The following is a 20,830-nucleotide window of genomic DNA, read 5'->3' as shown; positions in this document are numbered from 1 at the left end:
AATCGATTTGTCAGCTCGAACGATAATATTATGGCTATCAGATGGCATCCGATCCTATGCTATTTTGAACATGTTTACTAAATTGTTATTCTGATGCAGAAACATTTGTAATTCATGGACAATGGTTCTCTTCACTGTTGGATTGTGAGCACAACGATTATCAACTTCCGCATCTGAATTGCCCATAAAATAAATTTGTAAAAATTGATAATCTGCATCAGGTACTGGTAACAGTGTCCCCCATAAGTGATAAATTTGTCCTTGTATCTGTAATTTTTAAAAATTTGTCGATTAATTATTTCTGATACATACATTTTAGTGCATATTGAATATTATAAAAAAATATTATAGACCAGAACCTTGAAAGTGGGCATGAAATTGTCCTGGATAATATGTATAGCGCCAAATGATATCATCTGGAAACAGCTGTTATATTTCTGAATGTTGGCCAAGAAGTGCTTAGAAACATTTCCAATCCCAGAAACTAAAGATCGTAAAGGATCTGGTGGTGAGAGCAATTGTGGCAATTTTACTTTGCCTCCAGCACAACATAATCCAGTAGATTCATGAATGTATCTTAACGCCTTACAATATTTACAAATTATTTTCATTTCCCCAATTGTTACTGATTGGTCAGCACTATAATCAATTGCCGTATCATAGTGCAATGCAGCTCGTTCAAGGATCACAGGTGCATTCCGTCTGCGGATTCGATCAATTTCATTATGTCGTGATTGCTGTTGTTATGTTTGATGTGCACGAACTCGTTGCATTCTAAGCCTATTTACTTCATTATCACTCACTAAATAACACAATTCTGACATAGCAATACGACTATTTTCTTGATCTGTCTCTCTCTGGTCATCAGTGCGGTTAGCACGTGAGGTAGCTCTTCGCACATTTGATTCACTGCGACAACCTAAGTCAGGTCGTCTTCTCCTCGGCATCCTAAATTGTAAATAATCAAAGTGAGAAAATTTTTCGCTCACTTAGCAGTAAAGTGTCACAATCGCAAAATATCAACAAAAAGAGCACATTTACTGGAATGTCACTATCACAAAGGATCGCCAAAGTAAAGAAAGTTCTCGCGCACTCATAGATATCGTAACACAATATCGTAATACTTCTTTCCGTGTTCTAAAGTGCAAGAGGATGGATTGGCATATTAATTGGTTGTCAAATCTAATGTGAAATATTATCGTTGCGTTCAGAAATTTAATTTGTAACAAAACTTAATATCTAGTCTAGGTCTAGGTAGTCTAGTTTGGTCTTGAAATATTTATGGGAATTCAGAGAAGGTTTAAACGGTGAGAAACAAAAATACTAAAAACAGAAATTCTATTTTCCAATACAACATGTTCTGAGCTGTGAAACATTTGATGTCTTTTGTCTTTTTAGAAATAAAAGATTGTCACTTGGTTGTAATATGAGGTCCGATGAACATAGTGAGTGATTGAACTTTATTGAATATCAATAAAGTTCAAATTGACTCTAAATTTTATTTAGAAAAAAACATTTATATGGGAAGAAGAAAAGTGCTGTTTTTAGGGTTTTACCAGCAATTATTCGAATTTTTCTCACCTTTTAAACCTTCCCTAAACCTCCACGGACATTTCAAAACCAAGATAACATAAATCCGTTCAGCCGTTCTCGAGTTTTAGCGAGACAAACGAACAGCAATTGATTTTTATATATCATATAAGAAGAAGAGAAGATAAGAACCAGTTAAACTCTTTCATATCTGAAGCGCCGGTTTTTGATTTCCGACTTGTTATTTTTTAGAATTGGCAGCACGAGGTAAATTGTTTTGTTAGCAGGCATGGTACAGCTAAGGATTTCGTCTGTTTCACTGTTATCCTTTATAAGCTTTGTGCCTAAATACACAAAACTGCTACCTTGTTCGAAGTTCTAATCATTTCATGTCATGTTTTATCTGATTGGCGACTATTTCTGCTTCGTGCCATTATTACGATTTTTCTTTTCTTTTACTTTTAAGACAATTTTCTTCATTGCATCGTTAATTTTCGACAGGGTCTCTTTCGCGTTTTCTTTCGATCTTGCTCGGATATTTATATCATCTGCCCAAGCCACTACCTGAAATCATTTGCACAGTACCACACCATTTAGAACTATTGGCATCTTTCGGTTTATATACATACTATAAAGTGATGTTAGCTAATGTTGGGACTAGCCGCTTTGCTCCTATTCGGAGCTTATGGCGAAACATCTTGTTAAAGAGTGTTATGTCTTTACTTGAGCGCCAGACTAGCTCATTGTCACGAACATTTCAAATTCGGGCAATCTTGTATTATAAAAAATTGAAGTGGTTTTTATACATATCCGTTTGATATCGATAGACTCTGATTTAATGCAGGAGGTTCTTACGCTATATAAGTTGAAATAATTCGTCGATAGATGGCGCTCCGGTAGATGAACTTCTAAGTCGCTATGAAAATTGGGGTATATGTGTATTTTTCCATGCAAAACATTTTGGTCCAATCCACGTTGTTGGAGGTTGCCCTAGACAGCCCTGCAACAGACCAACTTCTTCACCATTCTTCTGATCGGCACGAAAATTGAAGGTTGAGTTTTCAACCACATCCTCCTGGGGGGTGAGAATTTTTTGCAGATGGAGAGAAGCGGTCACCGCTTCATAAAAAGTTATGGCCCTTTCAAGTGGATTTTTGTTATGTGATCATGGTAAACCCACCGCGTTAAGGAGAAAGGATGGAGGGGTATGAAAGAGAAACTGGAAGGCCCCGATCTCTAACGAAGAATTATGGGGGCCATTCACCGTTGAAACATTATGGTGTCTTGAAGTGGGGTTATTTTCGTAACGTTAATATGCTTCTTGATAGGTCAATCATCTTCGTGATGTGTAAGGACTGTTACTGCGAGGGCCATGAGTTTGGTGGTATCGTTTCAGTGTATGCAGGAGGAGCAAAGCAAGTTTCTGGGCCGCGAGGAATATGATGACATGATGACATATATGCGGGTTATGTGCAAGGTAGCTAACTTGCGCTTTTCTTTCCCCATACCATGCACGACATACACTACACCAACCCTATCAAAACGATAGGCAGAGCTTTTCATGCGCAAGTGAAGAACGTCGAATATATATAATCCTTTTCTTCCACCAAACAATTTTAAGCAATGCGGGGGAGATGAATCTCCTGTATGTAGTCTTCTTGGCTCCGATATTTTTCGATGTCATTTCTTCATCTTGAAACTTTTAAATATCTGCTGATGCTAGTTGCAGGTCGTTTCGCAATGAAGACGTGATCATTCTGGAAAGATCGTCATCCCATCTAGTGTGGCCGATATTCCCTTGTGGATTCTGGTGAAGGAAACAATTCAATATGATGTGTCTTGTACAAGGGCTACAAGGGAATCTGACACCCAGTCGTTCCACGGTGGACCAGCTCTTTACGGATCTTTGGGTTGAAATCGACAAACACTGCCTTCACGCCCTTCGTCCCTTCCTTCCTTCATCCTGTACTCGAGTCCTCCCTGTCTTCCGAAGGAGCATATACAAAGCAAAGCACTTCTTCCATTGATTGGTATAAAGTCTGTGATGCTGCAGACCAAATTCTTGTGGATGACAAAATGTATACCGTATTCTTCGTTCCAGACTTTTTTCCGCATTTCTCGCACTCTAAAAGGCCGGACGCAAGTTGAGACAGAGCTTAGTGAGGTGAGGAAATGAATCCAATGCAAATGTTCGCACGCAAGGTGTGATGTCGTAGCCTAAGAGCGTCCTTGAACTGTGAAGGTTTTTGTTCATGCCTCAGTTTTCGCTACTGTAAAGTAAAAACTAGCAACTATTGACTCCTTGAGGAATCCTGGTAATTCAATAAACTGTTCATAGATTGCTTAGTAGTTCCTAGTCTTACTTGTGTGAATAATTATTTTTCCAAATGCTGCTAAGGGCTATTGTTTTTTCGGTATTCGTAATAGGAATCATATTTCAAACTTAAATAACAATCAATATAGCAGAATCCCGTATATGACACAGTGGCGATAGAACTGCGCCTCCATTTTCGATCCACCTGCTTTCCTGCGTCATTTTGCACCACCCTGCGTCGCATTACTCCTCAACTTGCCCCCACCTAAAATACTCGGCATTTCCACATATCCTCTCACTGCCGGGTTTTTAATATTTTGCCACTTTATATGCATCAAACGTAATGTCTTTCCATAACTATAACCAGACAGAAGTTAAAATTATATTTTTAAAAAACAAAACCTAATGATCAAGTGTTACAGAGATGTAATCAAAGCCTATCATCGAAAATGTATTCTATATTGTACTGGCTCTTGGATCGCGAAAATATTACTTCCGACTATTTTTATCTTCAACCACGAATACCTATGACACAGATGCGCACTCATAAGCATAACTGATTTATAACAGAAACCCTCTTCCGTCTAATATGGTGTAATAAACAAAGGTATGAGAAATTGCATAAAATTTTTCGATTATCTCTCACGGATCATTGAATATAAAAACAACTGCAACGCGACATGAACCCTTACAAAAGGCTCATAGGAAAATTAATAGCACCGTGAAATTTTATCCGATGTGTTCCCTGAGGGTTGTCGATCCTTTAAGAGAATGTGGTCTCTATCTCCTTAGGTCCTGGGCGGGCACATCTTAACATCGAAGATGATCCTTTTTTATCCATTCTGTAGAGTTTGAAAGTAGCGATCTTGGCGAGTTTATTCCCAGCATTTGAACTCATTAAATGAAGTCAAGGCTCAAAGAAAGAAAGGACAAACGAAAGGGTTAGAGGGAATTCTTTCCACGTAACATTACAAAGATAAATTCAAATAACTTTTAAAAAGGGATCGAAAAACCGAACGGTATTGATGGTGTGACATCATGCGTAAATTTATGAATATATTTATAACTATTGAATTTCCAGGGGTAGCGATTTCATAACCTCTAGTAGATCAGATCTCTGGATCGCTACGATATTTTTTAAATTGAGGAACTGGTTGTAATCCACATAGATATATATATACGAGTAAGAACAGGGCTTCGCGTTATGAGTATCTGCATTTTCCGTGAAAATGCAGTAGTAAAGTATATTTGGGAAGAAAATACGACATGCTGCTATGCAGCAATGTGGTAGCTTAGCCGCAATACCCACACAGTAAAATATTATTGTAATAACACTAAGCCAATGTAAACATCACGGAAGCTTTTTTATAAAAAAATAAAGCATTAAAGACGTGAATTCTCAACCAAGGAACCCGGTACATTGAAAAACCTATTAAAGCTTCGCTGCGTTTTTACATACGAACATTTTAATTCCAAAAGTGCTGTTTTTCCACAAATCGAACATCGATATTAATTTATAGTCTAATCTGGAATATTGGTTTTCGAGACAAGTAGGAAGAGGAAATCACGAAAAGAAATCACGTAAGCTCCTGTAAGTCGATTCAAGTATATGTGATTTGTTCACTCTATCTGTGCCGCCATGATCTCGCGTTACGAACAAAGCAGGATAAAAGCAATGGGGCCAATTGAAAAAGACAATTACATTAGCAGAAATCACATTGGAACAAGAAGGCGTCTTGCTTATCCTCTTGTACATTATTTTGTTAGTGATGTTTTTCCTGCCATTGCCTCTGTTACGAGCTTTTCTTCTACAAATTGGTTTTACTCGATGTCACAATGATTTCTCGCGCAGAAGAAGGGTTGCATGTTGCCTGCTGTGCCATAGTGGGGAAGGTAGAAAAAACATAGACTCCAAATTGAAAGATATGAGTGTCGCAAATGGAATTTTATTTATTGATATTAGATTGGACATTTCAATTGACAATTCTCTCAAAAGTTCTACGTTATTACAGTCTCTGCTCCTTTTCTGTGCACTGTCGTTTTGACGAATTCCATCAGCATGAATTAAAGGATTATCGAGTTACCTTTATCATATTGTATCTTACAATTTTGAGCATAACCTTAAATGCTGTTGCAAATAGTTTTTCAGGATAACAGTCTATTACGTAAGCCAAAATATTATTTGTGCAAGCAGAAACCTAACAAATTTTCTTTCAACTAAACGACTTTTTACACCATTACTCATAAAACAGCGTAAAACATAGCAATTTTGTTTTAAAAAGAGTGTTACAATCATCTTTCAATACATTGGACGTTTCTTTCAATCTTAAGCTTGGTTAATAGATTTTTAGATAGCTGATTATTATGATAATCAATTATAATAATTCCATCCCAGATAGATGGAATTTTCAATTCCTCTGGTTCCTTAAATACCATCGAACACTGGTTACCGTGCGCAAAATTATCATCTTTAAGGTTAGGACATAGCCATTCGGTTCAATATTGTGGATGGACAAGCTTTTTCTATCCACCCTGCTGGTGAATTAGCGCTCAATCCTCTGTGGCTTCTGGACTGAAATGAGTGGTCGGAAATGCTACATTTTCAGAGAATGTCGAAATTGTCAGGCTGCTTCTGGTGAACAAGTTAGTACTGAGTTAACACGGGCCTTCGGACCACTTATGCTTTGGCGCGATGTGTCTGAGATATCACGTTTTAGTATTCCCTCATTGAGTAAGAAAGAGTTCTTTATAGATTAGGCCTTCGTGTCATACCTTAACGAATGATTGTACAATCTAAAAACCTAAGCTTGCTATTTTTTTAGAATAACTTCAATTTATCAATTTAGACATATGCACGTGTATATTCTCCAGGAATAGTTTCTTGGATACGAATGATGAGATTAGGAACGCACCTATTGACCTGAGGAAGTTTTTTAGATTTCGTTTTCCAAGCCATTTTGGAAACTCCTTAAATTTGTTATGGCGCTTTGGAAACGTAATACAGCCAGTACATCATACTTGGCAGATTTTTAATGATTCTCCCAATAACTAAGTCATATCAACTGATTTTAACTGCAAAGCAGCATTCATATAATATCGGTGATTTGTTTTCTCTCAAAAGAAGTGAATTTTTGGAGTTTCCGAGAAATTATAATACTATATTTGCATTTGATAAAGTATTAGATCTCTTGTGTTGCAAATATCGTTTCTTTTTCCACTTCTCTTCTTGTCTCAGTACCATATTCCAGTTTCTTAGGTAATAGGTCGTCAGTTCGTGAAAGAAATTCTTCCTCAACTTCTATCAACTGGCCCTCGATGACACTTCTGTCATGATAACCTACATTTCTGATGTTCCCTTCTGATTTGGCACTTGTCGATTGGAACTTCTAAGATTTGATCAGATGTTTTAATTATTGGCTGAACTTTATTGCTCTTCTGTGAACTAGCGTGCAATGCTATGCTCTTATGCCAAGTGGGTACAAATTTTCGAAGATAGACTTGAATTAATGTATTCGGCTACCTATTCAGTACGTCGGTTGCCCGTTGAAGACAAAGTCAAATCATTGCTCCATTCATTACATTACACAATTACTTTTTTCCCGGCACTACAAGCCCTGATGCTCAATGTGTCAATGTCTTTTGCCATATAATCTTTGAAAGTAAGGAAATTGTGTTATACCGTACATACACAAGCCAATATATCAAAAAATTAACTGTTTAGTGCGATGTTTATTTGGAAAGTGTCATTGGATATTCTCTTTTGAGATCATGTCAATGTACCTTTAAAAGCCACTTCACGATTATCACATGCTTAGTTGTATCTTTGATATAATTTGAAACTGGATCACTTGTAAGGATATGCGATGTTTACGTATGTTACCTGATTTTTAGGAAATTAGGTTCGGCGACAATTTTTTTGCCGGTTGGCCATTTTATCCACGTCATTTTCCTTTGTATGTTCAATCTCTTGTATGTGCTAACATTTGTCGCACACTATATGGAAGCTAATAATAATCGTTGGCGCAACAACCCATATTTGATCAGGGCCTTGAAGTGTGTTAGAGTATTTTATTCAAGACAACAACTGTAGGAGGCAATGTAGTCCCCGAGATTATTACCCTGATTTGATTCGCCGCTGAGTCGACTGGTATCCGACATCCAGTCACGACAACAAATTCCTCTGCCACCTGTGAGATTTGAACCGCGGCCTTCAGTTACGACAGCCCAGCGCTCTAAACACTTGAGACCTCCTATACGGAAGATAGGGAGAAATCTTTATACAGGGTGCGGCAGCATAACTTCCTTTTTTAAAATGCGCGCCACTCAGTTAGTTGATGTCATAGCGGAGCGCTAGTGGTCTCGTTCAAGAGGGGATACTGTAAAGTTTTGTCCCGACACGGTTCAGTCGCCATCATGCTTTGGAATAGTGAGGTTTTTTGCGGAAAATGAGGTTATAGTGACAGTGAATTCGGACCAGTATGTAAATATGCTACAGAATTTTTTTCCCACGGCTAGAAAATTTGGATTTGGGGGACACTTGGTTCCAACAAGCACCGTCTTGTCACTTCAAGAGCATCGATGGGTGAGGGAACACTTTCCAGAGCGCCTTATCTCAATTAGAGGCGATTTGGAATGGCCGGCGCGCTCTCCCGATCTGTCCCCTTGTGATTTTTTTCTATGGGGTTTTTTGAAATCCCGTGTTTATGTGAACCGTCCAAGAAGCCTACAAGATTTGAAGACCAACATCCAAGAAGAAATTGCCAACATAACACCTGCTATGCTAACAAGAGTCATGACAAACGCCAGAAATCGGTTTACGCAATGTATGGAGAATGGGGGACGTCACCTAACAGATTTGATCTTGAAAACAATGTAAATAAAAACTTTAGACATGTACCTACATTATAAAAAATAAATAAATATGTTGCGATGCATACAATAGTTTTTATTGAGTTTTGAAAAAAGGAAGTTATACTGCCGCACCCTGTATAATACACGTCATGAAAAATGTTGATAAGGTTTGCAGAATGTGAATAAAAGCGAGGGTAACTTTGGAGGGATCGCATGTTCCTTTGATACTATTCTGAGACACAGTCTACGGGGTTCATGCTCCTCTTTCGTCTTACGGAAATTGAGATGAGAACGATAATTCCTTAAACCAAAGAGGCTTTTATTCATTATAATTGACAGAGCCAAAAACAAAAACCTTGAACAATTGAAAGGCGAATAAAAAATTGTAGTTTGGGTAAAGTTACTCCCTTGGAATGTAAAAGAAAATTCGGTAAGGGAGTCTACCTATCGACTTGTAGATGGTTCTCAAGATTTTGGAAAACTGCTTACAAGTACTACATATTTAATAACGTTATTCGGCTTGAAGTTATTCTGCGGGTCTTAAATGGTCTCTACAGTCTGATATAATGAAGGCGTGATTCAACATAGTCTGTATCCTCTGCAATTGTCTTGCATATCGACCGTATAGGGAGTGGTCTTACCCAAAGTGATAGGGCGACATGGAGCCGCCGTGCTCACTTAGGAATTGTTTTAGGTGATAGTTAATTTTTTCATGTTGTCGTTTAATTCAATTTGAAACATCAGGAATCGTCCCGTTTATTTCGTCACTATATTATGTTCAATCCATGCTAACTGCCGACGATAGATATGGGACTACCTAATTGTACATGCTGGGTCATATATATGCGGACCATGTTTGCTGTCTAATACGCGGTTTTGTCGTATGTACGATAAGCATACGATGTAGAGTTCTTCTTTTTCTTGTAAGTTTTTTTCTTCAACGCCAAGATCGAGCTAATAACTTTCGATAAGGATTCGAAGACTGTTTTAGGCCACCTATATTTGACACGATTATCACCAGCAATGTACTCACCTAAATACTACTGTTGGTAAACTGCCACAGATTCGCTTGAATTTTAGTTATTGTTCAATCATGACTCTTAGATATTTGGGTGCCGGTTGCGATTACCTTTGAATTAATTTCATTTCCTTGCTTTACGAGAAAAACCATGCCAGGATCTAATTCCCCGAAATGCCTCGTTTGTGAGGTTTTCGTTTGCCTTGATGCCTTTTCGAATAATAGTTACTCCGATATTAGTTACAAAGCCAATAACAGTTCCCTCTTTGTGAAGCTGTAACGTCAGAATGCCGTTAAATATTATTATCCATAGAAAAGGAGGACGGATCCGGAACACCACAAGTTGTCTCATACATTTTAAGTCCATCGTTTGAATCGTACTACTACAATCTTCCGAAAAGGAATTCGATAACGATATACACGAGATATTTAGCAGTGGCTTAAGAGGAAGAGTGCGGGGGTCGGAAATGTGTCAGTTACTTGAAGGACCCGTTCTCAGAAACTACCCACCCCAAAAATCTGAAAAATATGGTGGTCCATGCACATGGTATCTAGGTCTCAAAATACTCTCCATATCGATACCTGCTTAAACCTACCCGTTATAACTACATTTTTTAAAAATTTGTCCTAAAATCATCAAATGAAAATCATACTATAGAGCATAATACTACCAAGTTTGGTGGAAATCGTACTATTACTAACAGAATTATAAGGAGTGAAAATTGTCCCTTTTGTGCAAATTCATTGCGTTTTAACACTTTGAATGTCAGTATCATACTAAAGTGAAAGGTCTGACGTTTTTATACTTTCCTAAAAATGTCATTTTCCTCAAGCCTTATGAAATTTGAATATTTATCAAAACTTGGAAATAGCCCGTAAAACCATAACATCTTATCCCGAAGCGAGATGTTAGCTAGGAGCGCATAGGGTGTCAATATATATTGCATTTTATTTTCAGCTTTCGCTCAAAGCACAGATCCATTTTCAAATAGATGTTTGAATGAAACTACATATAACCAAAAAATATTTTTTTCGTTTTTCCCAACGTTTCCAATGAAAAAAAAACCTTTTCCATATCAAATCTATTTCAGTCATTTTTTAGCATTTCCCCTCCTATTACTATGACTTATCTAAAGAACATGCAACTGTCCAATATTTTCCGTTACGCACATCCCGAAAGAAATCATTTATGACGTAAGTGTCCTGCGAGCTTTTCTCCTTTATAGCGCCATAATGTTTGCATTTTCCATCGAATGCCAGATGGCGCTGGATAGCAAGGACTCAATGCTGGTAAGGCAGTATCGAAAGAAATCCTCGCTCATTGCTTCGAGTGAAATTCTCTTTTCGAATGTGTCTTTACTAAACTTGAGAGATCCAGAGTAGATGATAAGGACTTCTGTGGCTTTATCGTCCTTCGAAGGCAAAGCAGTTTTGCATGACTGGATAGTTTCGCCGCATGAAAGTATGCCTTGCGATTGAGTGGATGTTTACATAGATAAACTGTATAATAACGATACTCGTGCAGAAGGGTTAGAGTAGACAACACAATTAGCATAGGAGCCTTGCTGAAATGTCGTATACACGAATCCAATTCAAATGAATAGAGTAGTAAAATTAATTTAAATTATTTTAAAATTAAGACACCTTTATTATGAAGTACTCCTGCTGACATATATGTAACTGTAACCTTTCTTGTTGATTTTAAATTATTTGTTAAAATTGCAGTTGATATTATTTTATGTATATTGAGTGTAACGGAACAAGAATTGACCTCCTTCATAAAGTGCATCTTCTCAAGACTTCTTCCTCGGAAAAGGCGTTCAGTTTCATCTAAACCTCTCAACCCCTTCTCAATTGGATTCAGTGAATAAACATACACGGCCCCAATTTCGACAACCATTAATTTCAAAACATGATTCAACAAAGTGTGAGACAATTTCCGTGGCTAAAATTTAAAGCCAAGTCATCGTTTGTCGTAACTGAATAGCAATAGTCACAATAGGAGCCAGGTATATTGTCGTAAAGCCAAACAAGCCTTAAATACTAAATCCTGACGGCGGGGTTTAGAAGTTCTACCATTAATCGGATGATTCAATTCCAACGCAATTTTATTAAGACACACTGAATTCGTAATGCGCTCCGCTCTGTTCGCTACTCATTATAGCTGTGTCATTCATTACGGGAGGCATTACTATGTCGTCGCCGCTGTCGCCCTTTGCATTTCCCAATAAAATCTCGACTAATATCGAAGGCAAAGTGAAGACACAAACGATAACGGTAAGACATTACAATCAGTAGGTGGTATCCCTTGACTAATGACTTCCAGTAAATCGTGAAAGTTTCCATTTGCCATTTAGAGGATTAAAGAGCTTAAGAGAACTTTTCAAAATGTTGAAATGCTAAGAGAACAGAGAAAACACTAAATGGGGTGTTGTGAGCCAGCGTCTGATTTTAAACATAAACATAAAAACAACAACTGTATCTGACGTTAGATATTAATCAAATTCCAATCTTGATTATTCGCAGGAAATAGTGACAAGTCAAAAACTCTGAAATTTAAACTCAACTGTGAAGACATGGTAAACGGAACTCAAGATTACTCCAAGCCACAATATACCAATATTTTTAAAATGATAACTGCTTTCAAGTTAACCCAATTATCATATATATTAATAAATTAAACATCTTTTCTCATCAGTAATCACATTCTCGCCTGGCATTATGTTGCTAACCGTCGCATACCAGGGTAATAAGTGGCACAGAGAAACAGCAATTTGGCCATGGCTATTACAAGTACGATAAAAAGGGCTTTGCTGTTCAAAAAGTAAGTTGATCTTTGCCATAAAATAAAAAATCGTTATTTATTCATTCAAATCAATTTCACCCCTTGAAAGTAATCCCCTGCGATGCAATGGACTTATGCTAATCGCAAGTTTTCATGAATTTTCAATAAAAGAAAGAGGAGGTTTTGGCTATTTTAGTAATTTCAGAATATTTTTCTAAAATTGATGAATTATTTTAAAGACAAATTACCAATAATTTAGAGGAATTTTATAGCAGGAAATCAGGAGGGATTTTGTGAAATATTGAGATGCAATAATAAAACTCATTTCGTTGTTTCTTGAACATACATATCTCTATTCCTCAGTATTCAAATGGATCCATCCCACTTTTTAGTAACATATCGATGACACAGAAAGTCACATAAATGTAAATCCAAGTTTCCAGTTTTGAATCCACCCTTAAAGAAATTCATTTTGACAGCCAATGACAGGATTAACAATATTTTTGCTGCAATTCACACTTTTGTGGGTATATCCATGATTAACCAGTTTCGAATAGCGTTTCCAGTAATCGTAAAAAACATTCATCCCAGCATCATATGTTTCTTTTTAATATTGAGTAGAGTTTCGGAATCACGAAGTCCATAGGGGCATATTTTAATATGGTAATTGTTATAATTTCTTTTACTCATACCGACAATCCAGTGTCAACCGCACGTCCGTGCTCTTACCTTCTTTTACCACATCTAAAATTTCACCAGTACCGCCAATTTGTCTTTTTTGTTCATGTAATTGGTCCAAAACGGTCTTGGCATGGTGAATTGTAAAAAAGTTTGTTAGTCCAAATGAACGTTACAAAATTCTCAAATGAGGACATACCAAGAGAGAAATTTAGGACCCATAATCCTCATTACTACCAACTGCCCAATACTTAAGGATGTGAAATTAACCGTTCTCAGATATAACGGAAAAAGCGGAAATTGAAAAACAACGTCTTTTGTGTATATTCTGTACATTTTTTGGAGAATAGAGATGTGTTGCTAATAATGAAATTAGCTTTAACGCTTTCTCAGAAAATTTTATACAAATCCTCTTAATTTTCTTTCTTCAAAGTATAATTACTGGTAATTTGCCTTTTACTAAACGTTACTCACATTTTGATTTGATTGATTTGTCGCTTTTTAAATACTGTAAAGGATTGGTAATGGTTTCCCTTTGCAGCGTGTGGAAACGATGTTTTTTTTTGAGTAACTTTTCACCGTCAGCAAATTCTTAAAAAAAAACATACCAAAAGTATTATACTATGAACTGACAAACTTTTAAGGATATGGAATCAATCAACTATAATCCAAATATAAAAAATCGGAAAAATGTATGGTTTCATTTTTTGGGGCACATATTTTGTGTCTTCATTCCCACGTCTCTCAACCAATATGAACAATAAAATCAGTTTCGAAAAGTACTAATCAAACCCTTTCATTTGATGGCTATATTTGGTGAAAAAAATTACACCTCCTTTCGCATATATGGCGAGCACCCTTTAATTCCAACGCAAAATTATGCAACTCGCTGCATGTAAAGGAACACACAGACCACACGTCTTCACTAAATTTCATGACAACCGATTTAGCCGTTTCCGGGTAAATCGGGTGTGACAACTGTGAAACTGATATTAGATCGATTTTAATAAGGTATTGTTTCACCGAAAACCTTAAAAATGGGAAGTTTGAAGGAAATGGATAATAATTATAATAATAATCGGTGGAGCAACAATCCATATTGTTTCAAGGCTTTGAAGTATGTTAGAGCACTTCATTCAAGACCGTAACGGTACACTACAGTACACTGTAGGAGGCAATGTGGTCAGCATTGCGTTAGCCCGAGATCATTACCTTGATTTGACGCAGGTACTCATTCACAGCGGTGTCAACTAGTATCCGACATCCAGTCACGATAACAAATTCCTCTGCCACCTGTGCGATTTGAACCGCGACCTTCCGCTACGACAGCCCAGTGTTCTAACCACTTGAGCCATCCGGAAGAAAATTAAACCACCATTAACAACGTTATGAAGCGTGAAGGTTTTGTATTTTATATGAAGTGATTGCACTCCGGACGTGTATGACATCATTATCATATAAAGTGGGTTCATCTGAACAGCAGGAAGCGTGGTATTTTTACTTGTTTAATTAAAACAAGTCGGAATACCGGAGGCCGGGTACTTCAGTTATAAAGGCTGTGAGGCACTTTCTATGCCTGTTGCCCGTTATGCTCACCCTATACATATATATATATGCGCACATACCTATCTAATTTAATAGCTTGCAGTAACTTTTAAGGTTCATATATATGCTGAATTTGAGGTCATTGGACATTACCGTTATGAAGTTACATGCAAAAAAACGCGATTTTCCCAGAACTTTGTACCGTTATTTCACCCTTTATAACCCCGAGTCGCTAAATACCACATATAGTTTTGCAACCAACATACTATACTTAACATTTGCCAAACACTTCTATTTAGATAGATTTAGATTGTAAAACACTTCTATTTAGATAATCGCAAGAACACTCAAAATATGTGTTTGATATTTGACTTTGAATGCTATGAATTTTTTTCAACTGATTCAATGGAAACGCCATATTGATAAAGGCTCGTCAATCGTCGATTTTCAAGAACAAATTCTTTAATTTTCTCGACGTGTTGCTCATCACTTAATGTTGATGATCGCCCGGGGCCTTCCAAGTTATCAATACTTTCTCTGCTTCCTATGAAGCCTTTGAACAAGTTTTAAAAATTGTCTGCAATATTACCAATTTGCCGAGAGCCTTTTGCTAACTTATTCCTGCAACCCATGGCTATGTGACGTACCGACCTACTGCCTCCAACCTATTCTGCTTTACCAACTTTAGCGCTAGGTTAACTATGTCAATTTCCGTCAAATCTTTGTTTGCATCAACCACAGTATAGTTCTTTGCAAACTCTCGTTAGTCAGCACAAATAATGACATGTAGCTGACAACTTATCACTTATTTGACGCGGCCATCCTCAAAATTTACCCAACCAAAAAATCTGAAATCACGAAGCTGTCCCAATATGGTGTCTAGGCCTTAAAATAACCCCATGCCGATATCAGTTCAAATAAGTTAATAATAGTATAATTGAATGGAAACCTCCCTTAGGTTCACCCTATAATCATTTCCTAGTAATATAGGATATGATATAAAACATAACATAATATAAAACCCTACTATTACCGACAAAGTTATAGTAGCTTCTAGTTGTACCTTTTGTGTCAATTTACCGCAACCCAATACCACACTGTGAGTAGTCTGACATGCTAAATGAGCTGCATGCATGCATGCATCTTCCGCTCGAAACGTCTCACCATAGGGTCAAAGCTCTTACTGTACAAGACAATGATCTTGCCAGTCCTCATGTATTCCTCGGAAACTTGGGTTTTTAGCAAGAAAAATTGCGAACTCTTGGCCGCGTTCGAGAGAAGAATCCTCCGAAGAATTTTTGGCCCCCTATATGAGGATGGACGATTCCGTAACCTACACAATGACGAAATCTTTGAGCGATACCATGACCGTCCGGTTGTGGATAAAATCCGGCTCAATAGGTTACGGTGGGCGGGTCACTTAATCTGCAAGGATGAGGATGATCCCACCCGAAAAGTCTATAAGGGCAATATCTATGGTAGAAAAAGAAGACGAGGCAGACCCTGCCTAAGATGGAGCGATGGCGTAGGCCAGGACGCCAGACAGCTTTTAGGAATATCGAATTGGTGGACCTGGGATGCAAAACCGGGATGTCTGGAGTTGCTTATTAGGGCAGGCCTAGACCGGATACCGGTTGTTGCGCCGTTGATGATGATGCAAATGGAAGAGTTCTGCACTCTTCTTACAAAAGAAATGCACAAAACCTTTCATAGCCGAAGCGCCAAATTTCTGGTTTTCAAGTTGCCTTGTCTTTCAATTGCAAGACATGCCAGTGCACTGTTGTTCGAACAAGAAAAGTGTTTACGAAAAAATGACTTTAATCTGGTCCGACGGTCGTGCAGCGCTAAACAGCAACGACATATCAAGTCAAGTGCGACCAGTTACTGCTGACACATTGGCCGACTGAACAAAACGTTCCTGTTGTGCGTACCAAGGCATTCAAACCACGTTGGGTATGAGGTAACTGACAGAGAAAGTACACACTCTCTCAGTAAGTAGCCGATTGTCGGGATAGTACAATGGGGCTAACAAAAGACCGGGCGCTTGTAACTGTGGCTTCCTCCACTAAAATAAACTAAAATATAATTGGTCGTATGAGGGATTTGTAGGGAGTCATTTTAGTTTTGTGTGAAGACCTATCCTTTATCTAACTGACAGCGAGCTCAAGGAAGGGATTGAGTTTTAGGACTTAATTTATTTTAACTCCTAGGTATCCGATCGATTTTCATCTACTCGATATGCTGTTCTCGAGGTTGAGCCTGAAGCCGTTAGCATCCTTGTGGGTGGATCTAGAGGCAAAGTATGTAGACTTTCCTCGAAAATTACAAATAGATCAGGGCCTCGAAGCGTGTTATGGGCTGCAAAGGTTCAATCTGGGAGACATTGTGGTCATCATTGCTAAGTCGATTGGTATCCGACTTCCAATCCCGATAAAAATCCCTCTGTCTCCAGGGACAGCGCGGCGCTCTAGCCACTGAGCCACGCCGGCCCGGACACCGGTGGGAAAATAGCGTTGATTATGCAATTATTAAAAGGTACAAGTAGAAAGCTGTGTGATTCCTAATAATCGCGTTCGGAATTTCGTCAAAAAATTTCGCGAGTCCGTGGCTTTAGTAGAAGGACTCCTTGGGGGAAGGTGCTGAATCTTTACGAATTTATGGAAATGAAATATTTGACTGTTAATTCAACAATCCAAGTTATAGCCGCTTTGGTTTCTAGTATCACTTCAGATGGGTTCCCTGGCCTTTATGGAAACGAAGCTGTGGGAGTTGTATTTCCTATTAATAAACTAAACACATTTGGCTCGGGCTTAACATCTGCTAGTTTGCGGGTCAATTCTTTGTTGCGGGATTTCGTCATCATGTCGCGGATTATTGTACTCAGACAATTAAGTGCAACTATTTATAGTTGGTGTTAGCTTTATTACCGTTTTTTTTATGAAAATTCAACATGCGCCAGATCTGTCTGACTTTCAAATGCAACATGATATCATGTGAAAATCATTGTATGTCGTTTTTTCGGTTTATTTAATAGAGGGAAAAAAGACAAAATTGTGTTTTCTAAATGCCGAATAAAGAGTTTATATTGCTCTTATACCGGACAACCACTTCTCGGAAGACCAGTATAAGACAAAACTCACTAGGGAAGAGGAAAACTGGTCCTCGAAATGTCGGTTAATGAGCAATAAAAACTCTTTATTCGGCAATTAGAAAATAAAATTTTACCTTTTTTCCTTCTATACCATCGTCCAAAATAATAGCTTCGTCCATTTCTTTGTCCGATAAGTTAGCGGTGGTAGCTATTATTTAAAAAAATTTTGCCTTATTGTCAATTCTGATTTAAATACGTCCCAATTACTGTGAGGTGAGGAGGTAGACAACGATGGATTCATTTGTGAGTCTTTTTGGTGAATCCGGAAAAACCAAGGTAGGGTGGTGTATAAGGGTCCGCGATTCCTGAGTTAAGCCCCGAAGGTGAAGTATTTGCATTTAAACTGGAGATTCCATAAACTTTTTTTTGTCGCGGCCCAGTTGCTCAGTAAAGAATCTACATTTGATAAAGATGGAGACTATAAAAATCCGCCTATTATTATTGGTTTTAATAATTGGCGTGGAGTTGAATACTACGACATTTGACTCCATAAATTCATAATAAGTTTGATATTAGCGAATTGTCGCTGTTCATTATTTTCAGCTGAAGCGATAGCTGGTTCTACACTTAACACACTTGTCTCCGCCAAGAGTAATTTTTTAGTATACTATGTACTTCACTTTGGGAACCGTGTTGACCTCCTGAGGAGGCTCGAAAATCGCAATGTTCTGTGGTGGAGCGATATTCGAGTTGACATGTAAATTTCAAGTGAGCTGTGAGATTTTTCAACTAAGTAGCCGAATCAAAATGGAACGTTTCACCGTCGTTTTTAGAGTGGAAACGAATACGGAATATTTTGGTACAGATTTAGCAAAAATAAGGATTCTATTCGTTTTTGTATCTTTTAAGGTTTCTCTTTAAGGGTTTTCAGAAATCATTGAACCTTTTTTTAGTCGCAGGTTTTTTTCTTTTTGTGGTAGGGCAGGTGAATGCGTACAGAGTGTAGAACTTCCGCAACGATATGCTATCGGATTATCAACTAAACACCTCCTCGTCATTAAAGAACTAGCCTGGAACCATTTGGCACGTTACTTCGCGCTATCCCCTCGCTCTTTAGGGAGCCTTCCTTTCACCAATGGGATCTTCCCTCTCGGAGAGAGGAACACTTGCCGTCCGGTCCAACAGTCAAGCTCAATCTTTTCCGCTCAAGGAGACCCCGAACGTAATGCGGAACACGACTCCATCTACAATCAGGAGATCGTGCCCATCGAATTCAGAAGTTGGATAAGAAAATAATCAATCTCATCATGCTTTCCATTCCATGGATCTAAATTACCGATGAGTCGAACAGTCCATCTACCTCTTGACTCATTTTGCTAAGAGAGTTGCCTCTCGGCTAGCGTGCTTCGCCATTCTTCACGGGCGACGATAGATGGGTTTACATTCGTTAGCAAAGAGGGAAAGGGAGATCACCATCACAGTTGGTTCTGAGACAGCAATCAGATGCCACTCGCAAAGCTCTCCGTGAGTGCACTTAGACAAGCGGTTACGATATATCTTTTTACCAAGGGCATCAGCCCATACCTCCAGGAAGTATAAGAGAACAATTGTGTCGCTCCCATAAGAAGGCGTCCCTCTGGTAGAAATAAGACTCCAGTTGCAGCCTCGTCCTCTACTTTTTTGATTTACTTGCAGAAGCTCATCTTCGAATCGGTATTTGACCGTTGGTTTTCACTCTATAATCAACTCACCGATCGATATTAGACGAAGGGTCGAGAATTCCATTCTGGTCATGTCTTAGTTGGGAAGGGACAGGTACTTATAATTTTAGTATTAGCCTTCTTTTATTTTTTTCGTCGGATAACCAAGTTGAACGTCTCTTCGCAAGAATACAAATCGTTTTCCCTTCTGAATTGACAAAAGGTCGTGTGATAAAGGTTATTATAAAACATAGAAATACTTAACTTCGGTTGAATAGCAAAGCCTGGGCGTAGTATTGCAGAGTAGCGCAAGAGAAACCCGGTCGGTGCAAAAAAATAGAACATAATTTCATTCCCCTGCGAGGATATGAAAAAATTGTGCACCCAAAGCTTATTCGCTTAGCATAAAACTTTTCATTATTGAAGCTTTCAACTTTTGGGTAGAGACTTCCGAATACAGAAAAAATAGCTGACAAACGTGAAGACCTTGCAGGGATTTATAGTAACTGATAAGACGATGAGTGGTGAAACCGGTGAAGAATTAGGAAAATACTAGTGGTGAAGAACGAAAAATAATGATTTAAAAATTAGATAGATTCAAAAGAACATATTCCCTTCCCCAGTGCAGGAAGCGTAAGGTACCGACATTTTCCAGCGGTTACACTAATGAGAGAAACGACGCTCTTTGTTTTATTTTTTGAATATTCCGCTTTTTTCAAATAAGGAAATGTGTTAGCCACCAACCCAAATTAACAACTCGTGTGGTTCTTCCTACAGTCTTCGGCCCCTTAAAGTCATCGTTGCCATTCTTTCGCGTGCTAGGGGGGAGCAATGGATGAGTTAGTTTCTTGTCAGCCTCTCGATCTCTTACCTCGGTTCGTCATGGATGCTTGTGTCCTTCTTTGTGCTTTCCCGTTGCTTTAGACCTATCATTTGCGGAGCAATATATGTGATGATAAAGAAATTGGAGCACAGTCTCACTGAAAATCAAATAAGGAAAATAACAATATGAAAACGAGAGGATATCTTATACTCCACAAAGGGGAATTGGTTACTCATTTGATAGCAACAAGTGTCTTTTTTCCTCAACCTTTCTCTCTTTGTAGCATATTCACCAGTTCCTTCCTGAATCAAACTTCATAAAAGGCTGATGTCATAGGTAGGTGGCCGTTAGTTAACAGAGTAGGATCTTTTGAAACACTGACGGTCCTGGCCGTTTAACGTAAGTATCTTCTGTGTAGGCATAATTCTATGGTCCTCTTCAGGTACGCATTGGTAATGGAGACCATAATCAGAGCCCTGCCGTGACAGGCACAGC

General features: G+C 38.2%; 1 protein-coding gene across 1 annotated transcript; it reads right to left on the bottom strand.

Moving 5' to 3' along the window:
• Positions 1–54: 54 nt before the first annotated feature.
• Positions 55–20,445, bottom strand: LOC119648503. Its single transcript, XM_038050272.1, has 3 exons — positions 20,384–20,445; positions 360–702; positions 55–267 (listed from the first exon to the last, which is right to left on the bottom strand). Exons 1-3 carry the CDS (start codon positions 20,443–20,445, stop codon positions 55–57), a joined length of 618 nt encoding a protein of 205 aa, XP_037906200.1.
• Positions 20,446–20,830: the final 385 nt, after the last annotated feature.

The sequence above is a fragment of the Hermetia illucens genome, chromosome 2 (genome assembly GCF_905115235.1).
Source record: "Hermetia illucens chromosome 2, iHerIll2.2.curated.20191125, whole genome shotgun sequence".
In the NCBI taxonomy this organism is placed as follows: Eukaryota; Metazoa; Arthropoda; class Insecta; order Diptera; family Stratiomyidae; genus Hermetia; species Hermetia illucens.
This window is presented reverse-complemented; position numbering and strand designations above follow the sequence as displayed.